Source organism: Physeter macrocephalus, chromosome 5, assembly GCF_002837175.3.
Source record: "Physeter macrocephalus isolate SW-GA chromosome 5, ASM283717v5, whole genome shotgun sequence".
NCBI classification, from domain to species: domain Eukaryota; kingdom Metazoa; phylum Chordata; class Mammalia; order Artiodactyla; family Physeteridae; genus Physeter; species Physeter macrocephalus.
The window spans coordinates 99,216,800-99,234,857 of record NC_041218.1 but is presented as its reverse complement, the minus strand read 5'-3'; the positions used below and the strand labels follow the sequence as shown (position 1 = coordinate 99,234,857).

The 18,058-nt window shown below is 40.0% G+C and overlaps 1 protein-coding gene across 1 annotated transcript in view; it reads right to left on the bottom strand.

The window, feature by feature from the left end:
• The window catches only part of HECW1 (HECT, C2 and WW domain containing E3 ubiquitin protein ligase 1), a 259,111-nt gene that overhangs the window by 157,593 nt on the left and 83,460 nt on the right, over positions 1-18,058 (bottom strand). Inside the window, exon 5 of the mRNA XM_007124963.3 lies at positions 14,993-15,162. Within this exon, the coding sequence (XP_007125025.1) occupies positions 14,993-15,162 (170 nt within the window). The remainder of the gene's footprint in view (positions 1-14,992; positions 15,163-18,058) is intronic.

The window sequence follows — 18,058 nt, the reverse complement described above, 5'->3', positions numbered from 1 at the left end:
CAATGGAATATTACTCAGCCATAAAAAGGAACGAAATTGGGTCATTTGTAAAGATGTGGATGGATCCAGAGACTCCCATACGGAGTGAAGTAAGTCAGAAAGAGAAAAACAAATATTGTATATTAACGCATATATGTGGAATCTAGAAAAATGGTACAGATGAACTGGTTTGCAGGGCAGAAATAGAGACACATATGTAGAGGACAAACGTATGGACACCAAGGGGGGAAAGTGGTGGGTGGTGGTGGTGGTGTGATGAATTGGGAGATTGGGATTGACATATATACACTAATATGTATAAAATGGATAACTAATAAGAACCTGCTGTATAAAAAAATAAATAAAATTCAAAAATGCAAAAAAGAAAAAAATCCAATCTAAGCACATGGACCCTTAAAAGCAAATAACTTTCTCCCACTAAAGGCAGAAGAACTGTAGCAGAAGGTTGTCAGAGAAATTCAAAGCATGAGAAGGACTCTCTGTGCTGTTGCAGGAAGGCAGGCAGTCTTTAGGAGGTGAGAGAACTCCAACTGACAGCCAGCAATGAAATGAGGACTTCAGTCTTACAACCACAGGGAACCAACTCTGCCAAAGACCTGAGTGAGCTGGGAAGCAAATTCTCCTCCAGAGCCCACAGATAAGAGTCCAGCTCTGCCTGTATCTTGATTTCAGCCCTGTGAGACCTAGACCAGAGGAACCAGCCAAGGCACCCCAAGGCTTCTGATCTACAGAAACCATGAGATGTTAAGTGTGTGCTGTTTTGAGTTGCAAGGTTTGGGGTAACTCGTTACAGCAGCAAAAGAAAACAAATACACACTTCCTATAGCTGGAGGCCTGAGGCACCTTCTCCAGGCCTCCACAGCATCCTATTGAAAGGCAGTCCAACCCTTTACTACCTAGCCTTCCCCCTGCCTTATTACACTCATATCACATAGCAAAGATCACTTTCTAACAATTTATACAGTTTCCTCATTGGCTGGGTTTATTGCCTGTTTCTTTGCACAAGGACAAGTGCCAGGAGCATAAGAAAATGCTTTTTAAAATTCAATTTAAAATTGAATGAATGAATGAATGAATGAATATTGCTGTATTTCCAATAGGTTTGGATTGTGGCGGTATGCAATTAAATCCATGGGACTTGGGTCAAGAAGTCCAAGAATAGAAGAATATAAAGCTATAAAAAAATAAGTATCAGTGCCACTGACCTGCTCCATGGATTTGGATGGTCACGGGTCACCTGAGCAGCAGTGTGTCCTATGTACATGCTCACAGAATAATTAGTAATTTGCTTCAAAGGACACCTAGCTACAAATAGTTTGGCTCATTGATTGTCCAAGACATGGCTGGACCCTTCCTTCCTCTTAGATATCCTGGAGCCACCCATTTAGTGCAAGAAAGCTGGTAAACCTTGACTTCAGCAATTTTTTAGCTTACAAATCACATTGACACCTGTGATCTGGTTATTCTGGTGAGGTCATTCACCTGAGGTCCAGGCAATACAGTCTCCAACTGAGAGATAAACTGAAGCTCAGAAAGACAGTCATTTGCTCAGTCATGCAAATAACTGCAAGCAGAGCCTGCACTCAAACCCATGGTTTTTAATTTCAAAGTCCATATTCCTCACACTGCGATATGCTGCCTTTTGGCTTGATTGGTTTAAAAAATTATGAATGAGAAAGAAGGCATGTAGAAACAGAGAAATTGGTTTAAGAGATCTAAGTGTGGGAGAGTGAGAAGATTTTGAGAAGGGAAAAAAAATAGGGCATAATACATTTAGAAAGAGTACCAAAAAGCTTTATTTTTGAACATGGCTAAAAACAGACCACGTACATTAAATATGTACATAATCATTGGGTATTCACCCACATATCTTATTAACCTGGATGTGACCCAGGGAAAATTCTAATGAAAATCATGACTCCAGATGCTCTTTTCTCAATGCACTGAGTACAAAATAAGGAGGGAATCATAAGCAGTGCTGAAGTCAGAACATCTTAAATTATCATCTTTCCTCAAGCCCACTGGCTTTCACCTGACTAGGAAAGAACATCAGGTATAGGTGACAATGCTTTCCTCATGTCCCATGCTGACTGCTACCCAGCTTTTCTTCTAAAATGGAAGCTGCCACGACTGTGCCTATAACATGTATGGTTTTCAAAAATGGGGAGATAACTACAAAAGTAATACTTGGTTATTTTAGAAAATTTGAAAAATGGAGAAAAATATGAAGTGTAGGAAGAATATTGCCCCAAATGTTACCTTCCACAGTCACTGCCTATTAACATTTTAGTATACCTCTGTCCAACTCATTTTTGTGGGTATTTGCATATTATAAAGAAAATGTTATAAATAAAATGGAAGTACTTTAAATTCTCCCTCTCTGTATCCATTTTCTTCTCTCCCCAGAGCCAGCTGCTTTCAAAAATGTCATATATCCTTCAAGTTAATATTTTATTTTTTTGTTATATACATATTTGTATTATTTTGTGTTTTTAATTTTTTTGCATAAATGCTACCATACTGTAGTAAAGTTCTCTTCAACTCAGTTTTCTTCATTCAACCTTTTTTTTTTTTTGCGGTATGCAGGCCTCTCACTGTTGTGGCCTCTCCCGCTGTGGAGCACAGGCTCCGGACGCGCAGGCTCAGCGGCCACGGCTCACGGGCCCAGCCCCTCCGCGGCATGCGGGATCCTCCCGGAACAGGGCACAAACCCGCATCCCTTGCATCAGCAGGTGGACTCTCAACCACTGCGCCACCAGGGAAGCCCCATTCAACCTATTTTTAAAATCTATGCTTATTGTCAAAAGTGAATGCATTGCTCACGGATTTTTAACTGCTAGATAATATTTCATTATATGACTAGACCACAATTTATTTATTCCCTCTGAATAACATTTACTTTTCCATTTTTTCTCTTATATTAAAAAACACTACTATGTATGTAACTATGTTATGGTGACAAATGTTAACTAGACTTATTGTGGTGATCATTTTGCCATGTATACAAATATCGAATCATTATGTTGTACATCTGAAAGTAATAGCTGTGGAGCACAGGCTCCGGACGCGCAGGCTCAGCGGCCACGGCTCACGGGCCCAGCCCCTCCGCGGCATGCGGGATCCTCCCGGAACAGGGCACAAACCCGCATCCCTTGCATCAGCAGGTGGACTCTCAACCACTGCGCCACCAGGGAAGCCCCATTCAACCTATTTTTAAAATCTATGCTTATTGTCAAAAGTGAATGCATTGCTCACGGATTTTTAACTGCTAGATAATATTTCATTATATGACTAGACCACAATTTATTTATTCCCTCTGAATAACATTTACTTTTCCATTTTTTCTCTTATATTAAAAAACACTACTATGTATGTAACTATGTTATGGTGACAAATGTTAACTAGACTTATTGTGGTGATCATTTTGCCATGTATACAAATATCGAATCATTATGTTGTACATCTGAAAGTAATATAATATGTCAATTATATTTCAATTAAAATAAAAAAATAAAATCTTTTCACATTAAAAAAAAAATTTAAAAAAAGAGTTATGTCTCCTAGGAGAATTATGCAATGTCCTTCTTTATCTCTGATAACTTTCCTTACTTTAAAGTGTGCTTTGTCTAAAATTAATGTAGTTAGTCACGTTTTCTATTGATCAGTGTTAGCATGGTACATTTATTTCCATACATTTTCTTTTAATCTATATGTGTCTTTATATTTAAAGTGGGTTTCTTTGGACAACACACAGCTGGATTGTGTTGTTTATCCACTCTGACAATCTGTCTTTTAAATAGTACATTTAGACCATTGGCATTAAAGTGAGTTCTGATATAGTTGGATTAATATCTACCATATTCATTAATGTTTTCTATTTCACTTGTTTCACTTGTTCTCTAGTCCTACATTTGTCTTCCATTCTTTTTCTGCATTTTCTGGTTTTAATTCAGTATTTTGTATGACTTATTTTCTCTCATTTCTTAGCATTAAGTTGTTCTTTCTTTTCCCTGCATTTTTTAGTGGTTGCCCTAGAGTTTGCAATACACATTTAAAGCTAATTTAAGTCCACTCTCAAGTAACACTATACCACTTCATGGGTAGTGTGAGTACCTTATTATAACAAAATAATCCTAATTCCTTCCTTCAATTTCTTGTATCATTGCTGTCATTTATTTCATCTATATATATCATACATAATCATATATATATAATACATATATACATGACATACATAACTGAATATATTATTGCTATTATTATTTTGAACAAATTGTTATCTGTTAGATCAACTAAAAATAAGAAAAATAAAAGTTTTCATTTTATCTTCACTTACTCCTTCTTTGATACTCTTTATATAGATCTGAGTTTCTGACATTACTTTTCTTCTCTCTAAAGAACATCTTTCAACATTTCTTGCAAGGCAGGTCTACTGACAACAAAATTCCCTCAATTTTTGTTTTTATGAAAATGCCTTTTTTCTCCTTAACATTTGAAGAATATTTTGTAGGGTACAGAATTTTAGGTTGGTGTTTTTTGTTTTTTTTTTCCTCTCAACCACTTCTCACATCATTTCATTCCACTTTCTTCCTGTTTGCTTTGTTTGTGAGAAGTCAGATATGATTCTTATCTTTGTTCCTCTGTAGGTAAAGGTGGTTTTTCCTCTGTCTTCTTTCAGGATTTTTTCTTTATCCTTGACTTTCTGTAATTTGAAAATGATATGCCTATGTGTCATTTTCTAGCATTTATCCAGCTTTGTGTTCCCTGAGCTTCCTGGGTCTGTGGTTTGGTATCTGACATTAATTTGGGGAAATTCTGATCATAACTGTTTCTTATATTTCTTCTGTTCTTTTCTCTCTTTCTTCTCCTTCTGGTATTCCCATTATGTATATGTTATTCCTATTGTAGTTGCCCCACAGTCCTTGGGTGTTCTGTTCTCTTCAGTCTTTGTTTTTGTTTTTGAGGATTCTGTTGATATATTTTCTAGCTCAGAGTTTTTTCTCAGTTGTGTCCAGCCCACTAATAAGCCTGTCAAAGGCATTTTTCATTTTGGTTACAGGTTTTTTTACCTCTGTCCTCTCTTTTGGTTCTTTCTTAGGATTTCCATCTGTCTGCTCACACTGCCCATTTGTTCCTGCATGTTGTCCAATAGAGCCCTTCCCATATTAATCATGGTTGTTCTAAATTCTTGGTCTGATAATTATGACATCCCTGCCATGTCTGGTTCTGATGCTTGGTGTGTATCTTCAATTTTTTTTTTTTTTGCCTTTTGGTGTGGCTTATAATTTTTTCTTGACAGCCAGACATGATGTACTGTATAAAAGAAACTGCTGTAAATAGGCCTTTAGTAAAGTGGTGGTAAGGTGTAGGGAAGGAGGAAGTGTTCCAAGTCCTAAGATTAGGTCTCAGTCTTCTAGTGAACCTAAGCATCTAGTCTGTGAACTTCACAAGTGTTTTTCAGATTTTTCCCCTCTTAGGTGGGACGGGACGGCTAGAGTAGACTGGAGCTGGGTATTTCCCTTCCCCCAGGTCAGTTAGGCTCTGATAATACCCGAGCAGGTGAGGCTCTGGTTAAATAATTTCCTTAGTGCAGGCCTTGTTAAGAAGAAACAGTGCTGTGATTTATTTAAAAAATGGTTCCTTGTCCCCTCCCCGTGCTGGAAGCATGAGGGGATTTTTCTCTGATATTTACTATGAGAACCTAGTCGGGCTCCTGGCGGTAAATCTCACAATACTGTACATCTCCACCCTACAAATGGAGTCCCCTTGAAGTTTTAACTGTCAAAATTGTGCACACTGTGCCTCTAGCAATTAATCAACTACAGTTTGGGTTTCCCTACCCCGACACAGATTCCTGTGGTAGTTTCTGCCGAGAGTTTCTGCTCTGGTAAAGCCATGACTCCCTGTATCTGCCTTTCTGTCTCTTCAGTCTTGGGGACCAGTTTACCCTGTGTCCTCCTCTCTCTTATAAATCCAAGCAGAGATGTTGATTTTTCAGTCTGTTCAGCTTTTCATCATTGTTAGGATGGACTGGCAACTTGTAGGTTCCTTACATGTGGAACCAGAAACTGAAAGTTGCTGAAACAATTTTTTAAATGAAGAACAAAGTTGAAAGACTTTTACTACTGGTTTCAAGATTTACCAGAAAACTACAGTAATCAAGACAGAGTCATAATGATGAAAGACAGATTGCTCAGTGAAACAGAAGAGAGAGCTCAGAAACAGACCCACACATATTTGTTCAATTGAAATTCGGTAAAGGTACCAACACAGTCCAAGGAGGATGGAAAGTCTTTTCAACAGAGGGTGCTGGAACCACTCAACATCCATATGGAAAGAAATGAACACCAATCCTTACATCACACCATACACAAAAATTAACTGGAAATGAATCCTAGAGGCATATAAAAAAAAGCTACAACTATAAAACCCCTAGAGGAAAGTTAGTAGTTGTCTTTGCTAACTTTGGTAGATTTATTAGATAGAATGAATAAAGCATGAATCATAAGAGAAAATTACTTAATAAACTGGGTTTTATAAAAATAAAAAACATTTCCTCTTTGAAATATACCATTAACAAAAAGGCAAGCCACAGAATGGGAGAAAATATGTGTAAAATATATGTGTGACTAAGAACTTGAATCAGAATATATAAAGAACTCTCAAATCTCAGTAAATTAGACATCTCCAAATACTTAAGAGAAGATGTACAAATGGCCAACAAGCACATGAAAAGATGATCAATACCATCAGTCATCACAGAAATGCAAAGTGAAACCACAGTAAGTTACCACTTCACGTCTATTAGAAGAGCTAAAATTAAAAGAGAATACCAAGTGTTTATGAGGATGCAGAGCAACCAGAACTCTCAAACACTGCTGGTGGGAATGTGTACTGGTGCAACCACACTGAAAAACTTTTTGGCAAGTTTTCACCCACCAAAATGATCCAGCCATTCCACTCCTAGGTATTTCCTGAGAGAAAGACTGTACCTGCAATGTTCACAGCAGCTTTGTTCACAATAGTCAATATCTGTAAACAGTCTGAATGTCCATTAACAGGTGAGTGGATAAACAATATGTGGCAGAGCCATATAACTGAATGGTACTCAGCAGTAAAAGGAACAAACTACTGATGTATGCAACAGCATAGATGAATACAAAAACATTATCCTGAGCAAAAGAAGCCAGAAAGAAAAGAATGTATACTGTAGGATTCCATTCATATAAAATGCAAACTAATCTATTATGACAGAAGAAATAGTTCAGAATTTGACACTGGCCAGGAATGAAATCAGGTCGGAACTGTGAAATGGTACCAGTAATCTTTTGGGAGCGATGGAAATGTTCGGTGACTTTCATGTGGTGTGGTTTCATGGGCGTCTAAAATTGTCAAAGCTCATCAAATTGTTTTGAATGAATGCATTTTTTTTCACTTGTATGTGATTAATTGTATTTATTATGTAAGTTATCTCCTAATAAAGATAATAAAGGTAAAAATAATCATGAAAGGCATATTAGAGACAAAAAAAAAACTACAATTGAAAGATCCAAAAAACAATGCCAAAGCCTGCGTCTGTGCACTTTTTTCCTATTTGCAGTTATATACTTAAGAAAAAAATTCTGATACAATTACCAATAACAGGAAGACTGCTGTTGTTTTTTTTTTTTTAAAGAGAATGAAATGTTTACCATTATGGTATCAACAGTTTTTAACCACATTCTCCATATGTGATTTTCCTAACTGGGTACCATTTGGCACATTTGCTGTGGGGAGCATACAGCTTGGTGACTTTGAACAAAAAATCAATAGCAGTGATCTGGAAGTGCAGATCTGGTTGAAGTCCTAAGCAGTTATTATACCAGATACTGGAGGGAAGTTCATAAACTAGAAATTAGGTGAACTTCCGGTAACATCGGCACACTTTTGTGAACAAGTTTTGTGTCTAATTGCTTCCTGGGTGTTTTACCATTGGCAGATTTGTGGGAAGTCTGCCTGTAATAAACCATAGCATAGACAACTAGTTGCTCCCTTTTTTGTTCAGCTGGAGTTCAGCAAATGATGAGTTCACTGGTGCCAGAGAGAAACTGCTACATCGATTGATGTTTTTTTAGTATTTGTATTCTTGGAATAAACACAATTTGGTAAAGTATTAGCCTTTTTATCTTCCTGGATTCAATTAGCCAATGTTTTATTTAGGATAACTGCACAGATTTTCATGAGAGAGCTTGGACTGTAATTTGCATCTTTTGTACTGACCTTGTCAGATTTTGGTATCAAAGTTTTGTTGGTCTTATAAAACAAGCTGACCTCTTAAAACAATTTTCTTTTCTTTGGAAGAATTTCTACAAGATCATTGTTATTTCATTAAATGTTTGGGAGAATTCAATAGTGACAATCCTTGTCCTAGGAATTTCCTTGTAGAAACGTTTTAAATTACATACTAAATTTCCTTAAGAGATAAAAGACTACTCAGCATTTCTATTTATTCTTGTATCAGTTTAGTAAGATATGTTGCTCTAGGAATTTTCCATTCAAATTTATTAGCATAAATGGTATAATATTCTCTTATCTTTTTAATAAACATAAGAACACATTTTGATTTTTGTTAATTTTCTGTTATGCATTTGTTTTCTAATTCAGTGATTTTTGCACTTATCTTCATTATACTAGTATATTTCCCTCTGCTCTTTTTGTTTGATTTGCTCTTAATTTTGTAGCTTATTCACATGGAAACTCAGAACACTGATATTCAGCTCTTCTTCTTTTCTAATTTAGCTGCATCCCACAAGTTTAGATATGTCATATACTCATTGTTATTTAGCTCAAAATATTTTCTAGTTTTTGTTGTGATTTCTTCTTTGAGTCAGATTTTTAAGGAGTTTTTCTTGCTTAATTTTCAATTTAGGGCATTTTATAGGTACCGTTTTATTGTTTATGTCTAGCTTTTTAAGTTTAAAAACACATAAAAAGTATTTAAAATCTATGTCTAATAACTCCAATAACAGACCTCCATGTGTCTGTTTTTAATGTTAGTGGGGTCAGATTATCTTATTTAATCAGGGACTGAGTTGTCTGAGCTGTCTTAAAGTGTTCTACTATAGCTTGGCCCTGATCCTGTACTTAGCTAGCCAGGGGTCCACGTGAGAATCTGGGGTTTTCTAGGCCACCTCCTCCTTGGAGGATCCAGAACTCCTAGTTTGCCTTTTCAGTACTGTGAGATTACAGCAAACTCCTCTTTGACACTTCAGTAGCTTTTTGCCTACTTTCTTATCCCTCTTCTAAAAAGCAGTAGCAGAAAGCTGGCTCACTTGCAATTCCTTTCTCTCCAGGAGCCTGACGACATGAGTTCTGGTTGTTTAAACCATTTTCAGATGTCATCACCATTTTTTAAGTTTTGTATTTTATCTGGCTTTTCTAGGTGTTTTTGTGCTAGTGTGCCAACATGCTGCTTCAGGAGAGCCAGAAGCGAAATCGACTGCTTTCATCTTAGCCTCTTTATAATCCAATCCACACACAGCAGCAGGACCATTTTTATAAAATTTTAATCAGTGTGATGCTTCCCTGCTCCAATGGCTTCTTAGCACATTTACAATAAAATCTCAACCACTTTCCAGAATTTACAAGATGCTGGTCCCTGCCTCTCTCTCCAACTTCGTCTTAGACTCCACCCCATCCCTTCTGCACTTGCCATGCTCCAGCCACCGTGACCTTCCTGCTTAGACATCCAAACTCGTTCTATGCAGGACTTCACACTGGCTGCTTCCTCTGTCTGAAATGCACATCCAGCCAGGTCTTTGTATGTCTGGCTTCTCAGTTCACATGACAGCAACTCAGAAAGGCCTTCTTGGACCACCGCTATCTAAGGCAGCTCTTTTCCATCAAACACATCATATTATGATGTGGTGGTTCCTTCATGTTACTTGCCTTCCATTGAAATTATCTTGTTATTTAGTTTGTTTCGCTTTTCTCGAATTAATGTAAGTTCCACAAGGCCAGGCCTTATCTACCTAATCTTCTAATCTTATGACCAGACTGGAGTAGCCGATAGTGCATGTATGCGGATTAATCCACCCAGCTTTGAGGGCAGAGACAGGGAGAATGGGGTAGAGATTACTATACACCAAGGCCCCAGGCCTGATTTTAATATTTGCTCGATCTGCTTGATGTTTTCTGAGACTCTGCTTTTAGGAGTTCCCTGTTTTACTTAGAGGTACAAATACAGAGTCTACATAAGCACTCTGAACAGATAACCTGAGACATTTTAGTTGCTGCTGTTTCTGTTTAACTTCTCTGTGAAGCTATAATCTTATAAATGCTCATTATATCCGTACTGGAGAGTAAACAGACCTAAAAATCAAGGACAGTGTTCCCGGAGTGAAAACAGTTTCTAATTACAGTAATAAAAAAGAGGAGATAAATCAATCACCATGGAAGTCTTCTTTTTAATTTCGTTAGTTTGCATTATGTTTAACATGTATTTCTCTCAATTTTCCCTCCTCATCTAAAACTTCTGACAGTAACTTTATGTTTTCTCAGATTTATCATGTTTTAATTAGCAAAAATGTTTCCAGTTTGAACTTGAATAAATTTGAATAAAACCACGTACGACTTTAATGCAACATTAATCAAAGAAATAAACTGAGCATTTAAACTACACATTAAAGGGTATTCTTGCTCTTAAGTGCAGGCAACTTCGATTATTTCTCACTGAACATCCTTGGTATGTTAATCAACAAATACGGAAAGTAGGACAGTTTAGTTCTCATTTACCTTCCTGCATACAGATTTAAAGACTTACACGAATCTTGCAGGAACAGGGAATCTTCATTTCACTCACTATGGTGCAATGTGAGACCCCAGACGCCAACATTAGCTTCCATTTGTAAGGAATCAGGAAACCACACCAGATATGGGTGATTGAAATAAGCCCAGCCCAGTCGCCATCTCTTCTCTGAGAACACCACAAGCTCCACCCACATGACATTTCTGAACAGTCCCCTAAGTGTCTGTGGATGCCTTGGTACCTTTGCACATGTTGTTCCATCCACCTGGAATTCCCTCCCCCTCCCCCCAAATATCCTGCCACTTGTCAAGACCCAAGTCCAAGAGCACACCCTCTGTGAGATCTTCCCTCAGTGCTTTGCAGCATTCTGTCCTCACCCTGATTAGGACATTTATTTCATTGTATTCTCTCCTTCCACTAGCCTGCAGGGTCTTATCTATCAATCATTTTTGTGTCCTTCCTGCCGCTTCGATTTCTACTACAGAGTACATGCACAATAAATATTTCTTAAATGAATTAATAATCAGCCATGAAAACTTCACCTTGCTTTCCCCCATTAAAAAAAAATTCATTTATCCTTCAAACTTATCCTCCAGAAGGAGGGGCTCATATGATTAGCTGGAAAGACCAATTTAAGCTTTTGATAACTGCCTTTGGCCTTATCACTCAATGCTGTCAATTTTAACTGATTTTTTTTTTAACCTGAAATAAGAGGAGGTATAATGATCATTTTGAGTATCTGATATAAGCTACGGATACTTCCTCCAGAATTTATTCACAACCACCTGTGCACAAAACTGATCAGTATCAGGCTCTGAACTGGTTCAAATTCTGGTTCTGCCATTTACCAGCTGTGTGACCTTGGGAAATTCACTTAACTTCTCTGTGCCTTGGTTTCCTCATCTTTCAATGGGGATAATAATAGTACATATTTCATAGGGTTGTTGTGAGGATGAAATGAGTTAATTATATAAAACGTTTCAAACACTGCTTGGCAGAGTAATCCCTATAGAACCTAGTAGTATTAGGTCCAGGACCTGGAGGTATCAAGATAAATTAGACGTGATTCCTTTCCTTGAAGAGCTCAAAGTCTCGTGAGGAAGACAGCTGTGCAAATAGAAGACACTATGTAGAGGTCCGGACAAAGGAGCAAAGAGGAAGAAGCACTTTCCTTCTGAGGCCTGGGTTGGGGTGCCAGGTAGGAGGTGGTATTTTAGCTGAGAATTGATGGATGAGCAGGAAATCTCTGGTTGGATTAGTTGAGGATGTACAATTTAGGTAGATATAAGCAAAGACACAATTTACGCAGCCATGTGAAAGCACAAGGGGCACTGGGGGACAGCAGCTACCGAGAGTGGTCTTAGTGTAATGCTGGAGGTAAAAGGTGCTGGAGAGTAAAGCCGAAGCACATTGCAGACACTATAAACTGGTTTATTCAACACCTATGTTCAACTGTCTAGTCCCCGGCCCTCCCGACTAGAGAGTCAGAGAAGCGAAACACGAGATTTTCCCAACCAGGTGAGGTCCTGTGATAGGTAACAGGGCTTCTCTTATGGGACAGTAATTCAAAGCCTTTCAAGGAGAAAGCTTCTTTGGCCTTTTTGCTTTCTTCCCACCTGGAACTTGGGTTTGAGGCTTTAAGACAGGAAGACAAGAGCCACCTGCTAAGGTGTAGTGGCAAGACCCAGAGAGCTTGGGTCCCTGGTGGCCGTACTCAGTAGCTGCACTGCCTGGACCACCTCCTTCTGGACTTCCGGTTTGTGAGAAATATCACAGCTGACCAGGCTTCCTCTAGCTTAGAGCCTGAGGCATCCCTAACTGACACAAGTGGTAAGCAATGCTGGGTCACCGAGGCCTCGAATGTTCTGCCTAGGGGCTGAGACTCCCACATTTGAGCTCTGGGCACTGGGAGCTAATTTAGGGGTTTGAAAATACAGCTTTGCAATCACGCAAACCACGCTGTGGTTTAAATCGCAGCTCAGCCAGTTACTTGCTGTTTAACTTGAGAAATCAGTTATCCTCAGTCTGAGCCTTGTCAGGGAGACATGTGGTGAAACTTAGGATGCTGACCTTCGCCACAGCTGGAAAGAACAAGGAGCAGAGGGAGAGGGAGAGTTGGCCTGTGTCCTTGCAGAGCAAAGTATACCTGAACTGAAGATTCGGAAATAATTTCAGAACTTAAAGTGGATTCTAGTTGACATTTTTAGCCAAAACATATTCTTTTTTTTTTTTTTTTTTTTACAGGCTCCGGACGCGCAGGCTCAGCGGCCACGGCTCACGGGCCCGGCCGCTCCGCGGCACGTGGGATCCTCCCGGACCGGGGCGCGAACCCGCGTCCCCTGCATCGGCAGGCGGACCCTCAACCGCTGCGCCACCAGGGAAGCCCCAAAACATATTCTGATGGTGCTGGACTTACAATACCTTTATGACTAAATGTCTTAGTACAAGCTGCTCTAAAGTTCTTTAGGAGAAGCTTTTTTTTTTTTTTCCATGTGTTATAAATTCCTGTGGCATCTTGTATTATCTCCAGGAATGGAGTGAGGAGTCCATAAATAATTGGCGAGAACAGCCAGGACTGAAGAAACAAATAATTTAAGATTCATGATTCCATGCTAGCGGTCCTGTGGGTGCTTTAGAGTCTGCTGATAACCAAAGTAGTAAGAAGTTCAAATACAACTCTATTCCCCTGACGGCCACTTAAAAGCTCTAATGTTGATCTTCTGTAAAACCTGGGTCAGGCTAAATTAAGCCTAGGAAGTAGGTGGTATAATTTAAGAGACAATGAAAAAGCTTTGGCCCCAAATATCTACACTTTCTTGTCAAGGATGCTTGAAAGTTCTGCATCAGAGATGATCTACCTTGAAGAATAAAGGAAGGAACCCTGCCCAAAGCGAGTGTCCAGGGTAGTAGTAACACATTTCCATCAGCACCAGCCTGATGAGGATAATCTGATGCTCAGACTGAGGATAACCGATTTCTCAAAGTTATACAACTGGCCGAACTGGGATTTGAACCAAGGTCTGTGTGACTGCAAATCTGTACTTTTAACCCCTACATTATATACTGTGGCATTTCCATGCCCTAAACCCCGCTGTCTTCCAAGCCATGAAGTTTGCAGGTTATACCCTCAAGCTAAAGCAGGGAGCTAGGCAGTCAATGGGTGTGACAACTTTCTGCTCTTTCTCTAGGACAGGACTTAGTCACTGTGAAGCTGAGCCTGATGAGGCTTTGTTGAGGAACCTCCTAGCTCCCAGCTGGTGGTGGAGACACATGTAAGAGAGAAGAAAGGCCTGTATCAGATAAAACAAATTATCTGAAACTCCAGCAAGTTGCCTAGCTCTGTGTAAACCAGGAAGATGGCATGAACAATCAGCCTCCGTGTCTATTTAAATCAAACAATATGCAACCCCATATCTTAGTGTTACTTTAAGGCTTATTGATTTACCTGTCCTAGGAAACCTGACAGTTTCAGAATCTCTGTAACTGGTCCAGACGGACACAATTCAAATCTGGCACTCTTGCTTAAGGACCACATGCGTGGGAAGAATGAGAATGCTTGGATTAAAACACATCACTTCCTTCTCCTGTCCCGCTTTCAGGTGCAAGCTCAGAATCAGACCAAGAGGCTATTAGAGTTGTCCCTCGGTATGTTGGGGGACTTGTTCCAGTACCCGCTGAGGACACCAAAATCCATGGATGCTCAAGTCCCTTACATAAAATGGCATAGAATTTGCACATAACCCACACACGTCCTCCTGTATGCTCTACGTTATCTCCAGATTACTTACAATATCTAACACAGTGTCAATGCTGTGTAAATAGTTGAAAATTCAATGTACTTTTAGGTAAAATAGTGCCCGTGTGCAGCAAATTCAGGTTTTGCTTTCCGGAATTTTTTCTTCCCCCAAATATTTTCCATCCGAGGTTGGCTGAATCCCTACATGCAGAACCTGCAGATACAGAAGGCTGACTGCGTACGGCTACCGGGTGTAGCTGCAACGCACAGTTTCATGGTCCCGCGCTGTGAGACTTATCAAGATCTCTAGGAGCGTAATCCAAAGAGAACACGGTGACTTTCCAGGGCCAAGAGAACCATGAACTTAGCAGCAGGGTTTGGGGCTCCACGGAGGGAGGCAGTAGCATGTGGGCTTCGGGGTCAATCGTTTTGCTGTCCCTTAAGCTCCTTTTCAGGGCCCGGGCACTCACCTCGGCCTGCCAGATGGGGTTCACGGTGTTGCCGGCAATCCTGGATCGCCTCTCCTGTCCGTGGTGTGGGAGGGCAGGGAAGATGCTGTGCTTCCCAGGCTGAATGGAAATCTTCAGGTAAGGGTCTGGGTTGAAAAACATCCCTTTCTTCAACCCCATGGCCTGGAAATCTATAAAACAGTATATTTTAAATTTCATGTGTTTTAGCAAGGTTAAAGATTATATTAGGCCTCACACAAGGAGAAGAGTCCATCTGAAACGTGTAAAAAGTTCTTCAATCCTTAGACCATTTTCCACCTCATTACAAATATAGACTGATACGTCTCCAGAACCCACTACACGGAACATTTACTGATTTAAATGAACATTTACTGTATTAAATTGTTTTGGTTAAGAAGTGCCTGTAATAAGTCAAGACTGGCATTGTGGTCACTATGTTTTTCAAGAGAGGACCGTTGGCCCCTAGTGGTCTGGGCTTCTGGCGTTCCTCAGGCAGGCTGGGGTGAGGGGCTGAGGGTCACCTCGGGAAACCTGGTGCACACTGAGGGAGGAAATCCAACTTGGAAAATTCAGTGGGTCGTCCAGGTGAATTTTATTTTATTTTTGGCTGCGTTGGGTCTTTGTTGCGGTGCGCGGGCTTCTCATCGCGTTGGCTTCTCCTGTTGCAGAGCACGGGCTCTAGGCGCGCGGGCTCAGTAGTTGTGGCTCACGGGCTCTAGAGCGCAGGCTCGGTAGTCGTGACGCACGGGCTTAGTTGCTCCGCGGCATGTGGGATCTTCCCGGACCAGGGCTCGAACCCGTGTCCCTTGCGTTGGCAGGCGGATTCTTAACCACTGCGCCACCAGGGAAGCAGGAACCACTTCTTCAAAGTGAAGACAGAAAAACAAGGGCTCTAGCCTCACAATAAATATGATTTTCACTGAGTAAGGAGACAGTGCATCAGAAGAAATAAAGAGAAAGGTGAGGATTAAAAGAGCAAAGAGCACAGACATTGGAGGAAAGGAAAAAACACGGCCTCCATAGAGCTAATGCACATCAGTGAGGAGGGTTCTGAGGACAGACCATGTGGTCGAGAGGGAAGGCTTTGACAACTGAGCCGTTCCATGTATTTGAAAATGTCTGATCATGTACAATTTCATGCTCTGTGTGGCGGGGGGGGGGGAGAGAGAAAGAGGTCATTTGTGATAATGGTTTACGGCTGTTCTGAGATAATTTGAAATCATCTTATATTTATTAGAAATATATGATATCAAAAAATATAATTAAAAATTTTCTATTATCAAAGTATTTTCCCCCCAAATTATTCATATTTATATATAAGTGAAAGAAACAGGTAAAAATACATTGAACTGATTCTCAAGTATGGTAAAGTTGTGAGGTGTTGGAGGAATTTGTTACCGATGAAAAAAGTACAGAAGTTTTCATGTGCATTTACTTAAATGTTATTTTGAGTTGATTCAAGGATGTCTCCATCATGAAATTATTCTCACTCTCTTGCATTATAATATACTGCCATGAGGCGGAATAAAGGTTAGAAAGTACAAACATCACAGAAATTTGCAAAACCCAGGCTACACCCATGGGAATGTGTGCAGAAAAGAAGTAACACTAGAGCGCAGGCTCGGTAGTCGTGACGCACGGGCTTAGTTGCTCCGCGGCATGTGGGATCTTCCCGGACCAGGGCTCGAACCCGTGTCCCTTGCGTTGGCAGGCGGATTCTTAACCACTGCGCCACCAGGGAAGCAGGAACCACTTCTTCAAAGTGAAGACAGAAAAACAAGGGCTCTAGCCTCACAATAAATATGATTTTCACTGAGTAAGGAGACAGTGCATCAGAAGAAATAAAGAGAAAGGTGAGGATTAAAAGAGCAAAGAGCACAGACATTGGAGGAAAGGAAAAAACACGGCCTCCATAGAGCTAATGCACATCAGTGAGGAGGGTTCTGAGGACAGACCATGTGGTCGAGAGGGAAGGCTTTGACAACTGAGCCGTTCCATGTATTTGAAAATGTCTGATCATGTACAATTTCATGCTCTGTGTGGCGGGGGGGGGGGGAGAGAGAAAGAGGTCATTTGTGATAATGGTTTACGGCTGTTCTGAGATAATTTGAAATCATCTTATATTTATTAGAAATATATGATATCAAAAAATATAATTAAAAATTTTCTATTATCAAAGTATTTTCCCCCCAAATTATTCATATTTATATATAAGTGAAAGAAACAGGTAAAAATACATTGAACTGATTCTCAAGTATGGTAAAGTTGTGAGGTGTTGGAGGAATTTGTTACCGATGAAAAAAGTACAGAAGTTTTCATGTGCATTTACTTAAATGTTATTTTGAGTTGATTCAAGGATGTCTCCATCATGAAATTATTCTCACTCTCTTGCATTATAATATACTGCCATGAGGCGGAATAAAGGTTAGAAAGTACAAACATCACAGAAATTTGCAAAACCCAGGCTACACCCATGGGAATGTGTGCAGAAAAGAAGTAACAAAGCAGCCCGAGACTTCTCTCCTTTGAAAGGTCTGTTTCTGGGGTTGGTCCAGGGCTAGGGTCTGGGAACTTGGATCTCAGGAGGGTTCCCACATCTCAGAATTGATAAGAGTGGCTCTCTGCGCCTCAAGTGTCTGTGCAAACTACGTGGTTTATGCTGAACACCTGCTTTCTTCTGGGAGTCTGGAATTTTGGTAGGTGCTAGGAGCAATTTGGCCGTATGACCAGCCCCCAATCAAAACCTTGGGCTCTTGAGTCTGTAATGAGCTTCCCTGGTATATAGTATTTCACAACTTGTTGCTGGGAGAAATAAACCCAAGCTGTGTGACTCCAGTGAGAGAGGACTCGTGGAAACTTGTGCCTGGTTTCCTCCAAACTTCATTTTTTTTTTTTAACATCTTTATTGGAGTATAACTTTTACAATGGTGTGTTAGTTTCTGCTTTACAACAAAGTGGATCAGTTATTCATATACATATGTTCCCATATCGCTTCCCTCTTGCGTCTCCCTCCCTCCCACCCTCCCTATCCCACCCCTCTAGGTGGTCACAAAGCACCGAGCTGAT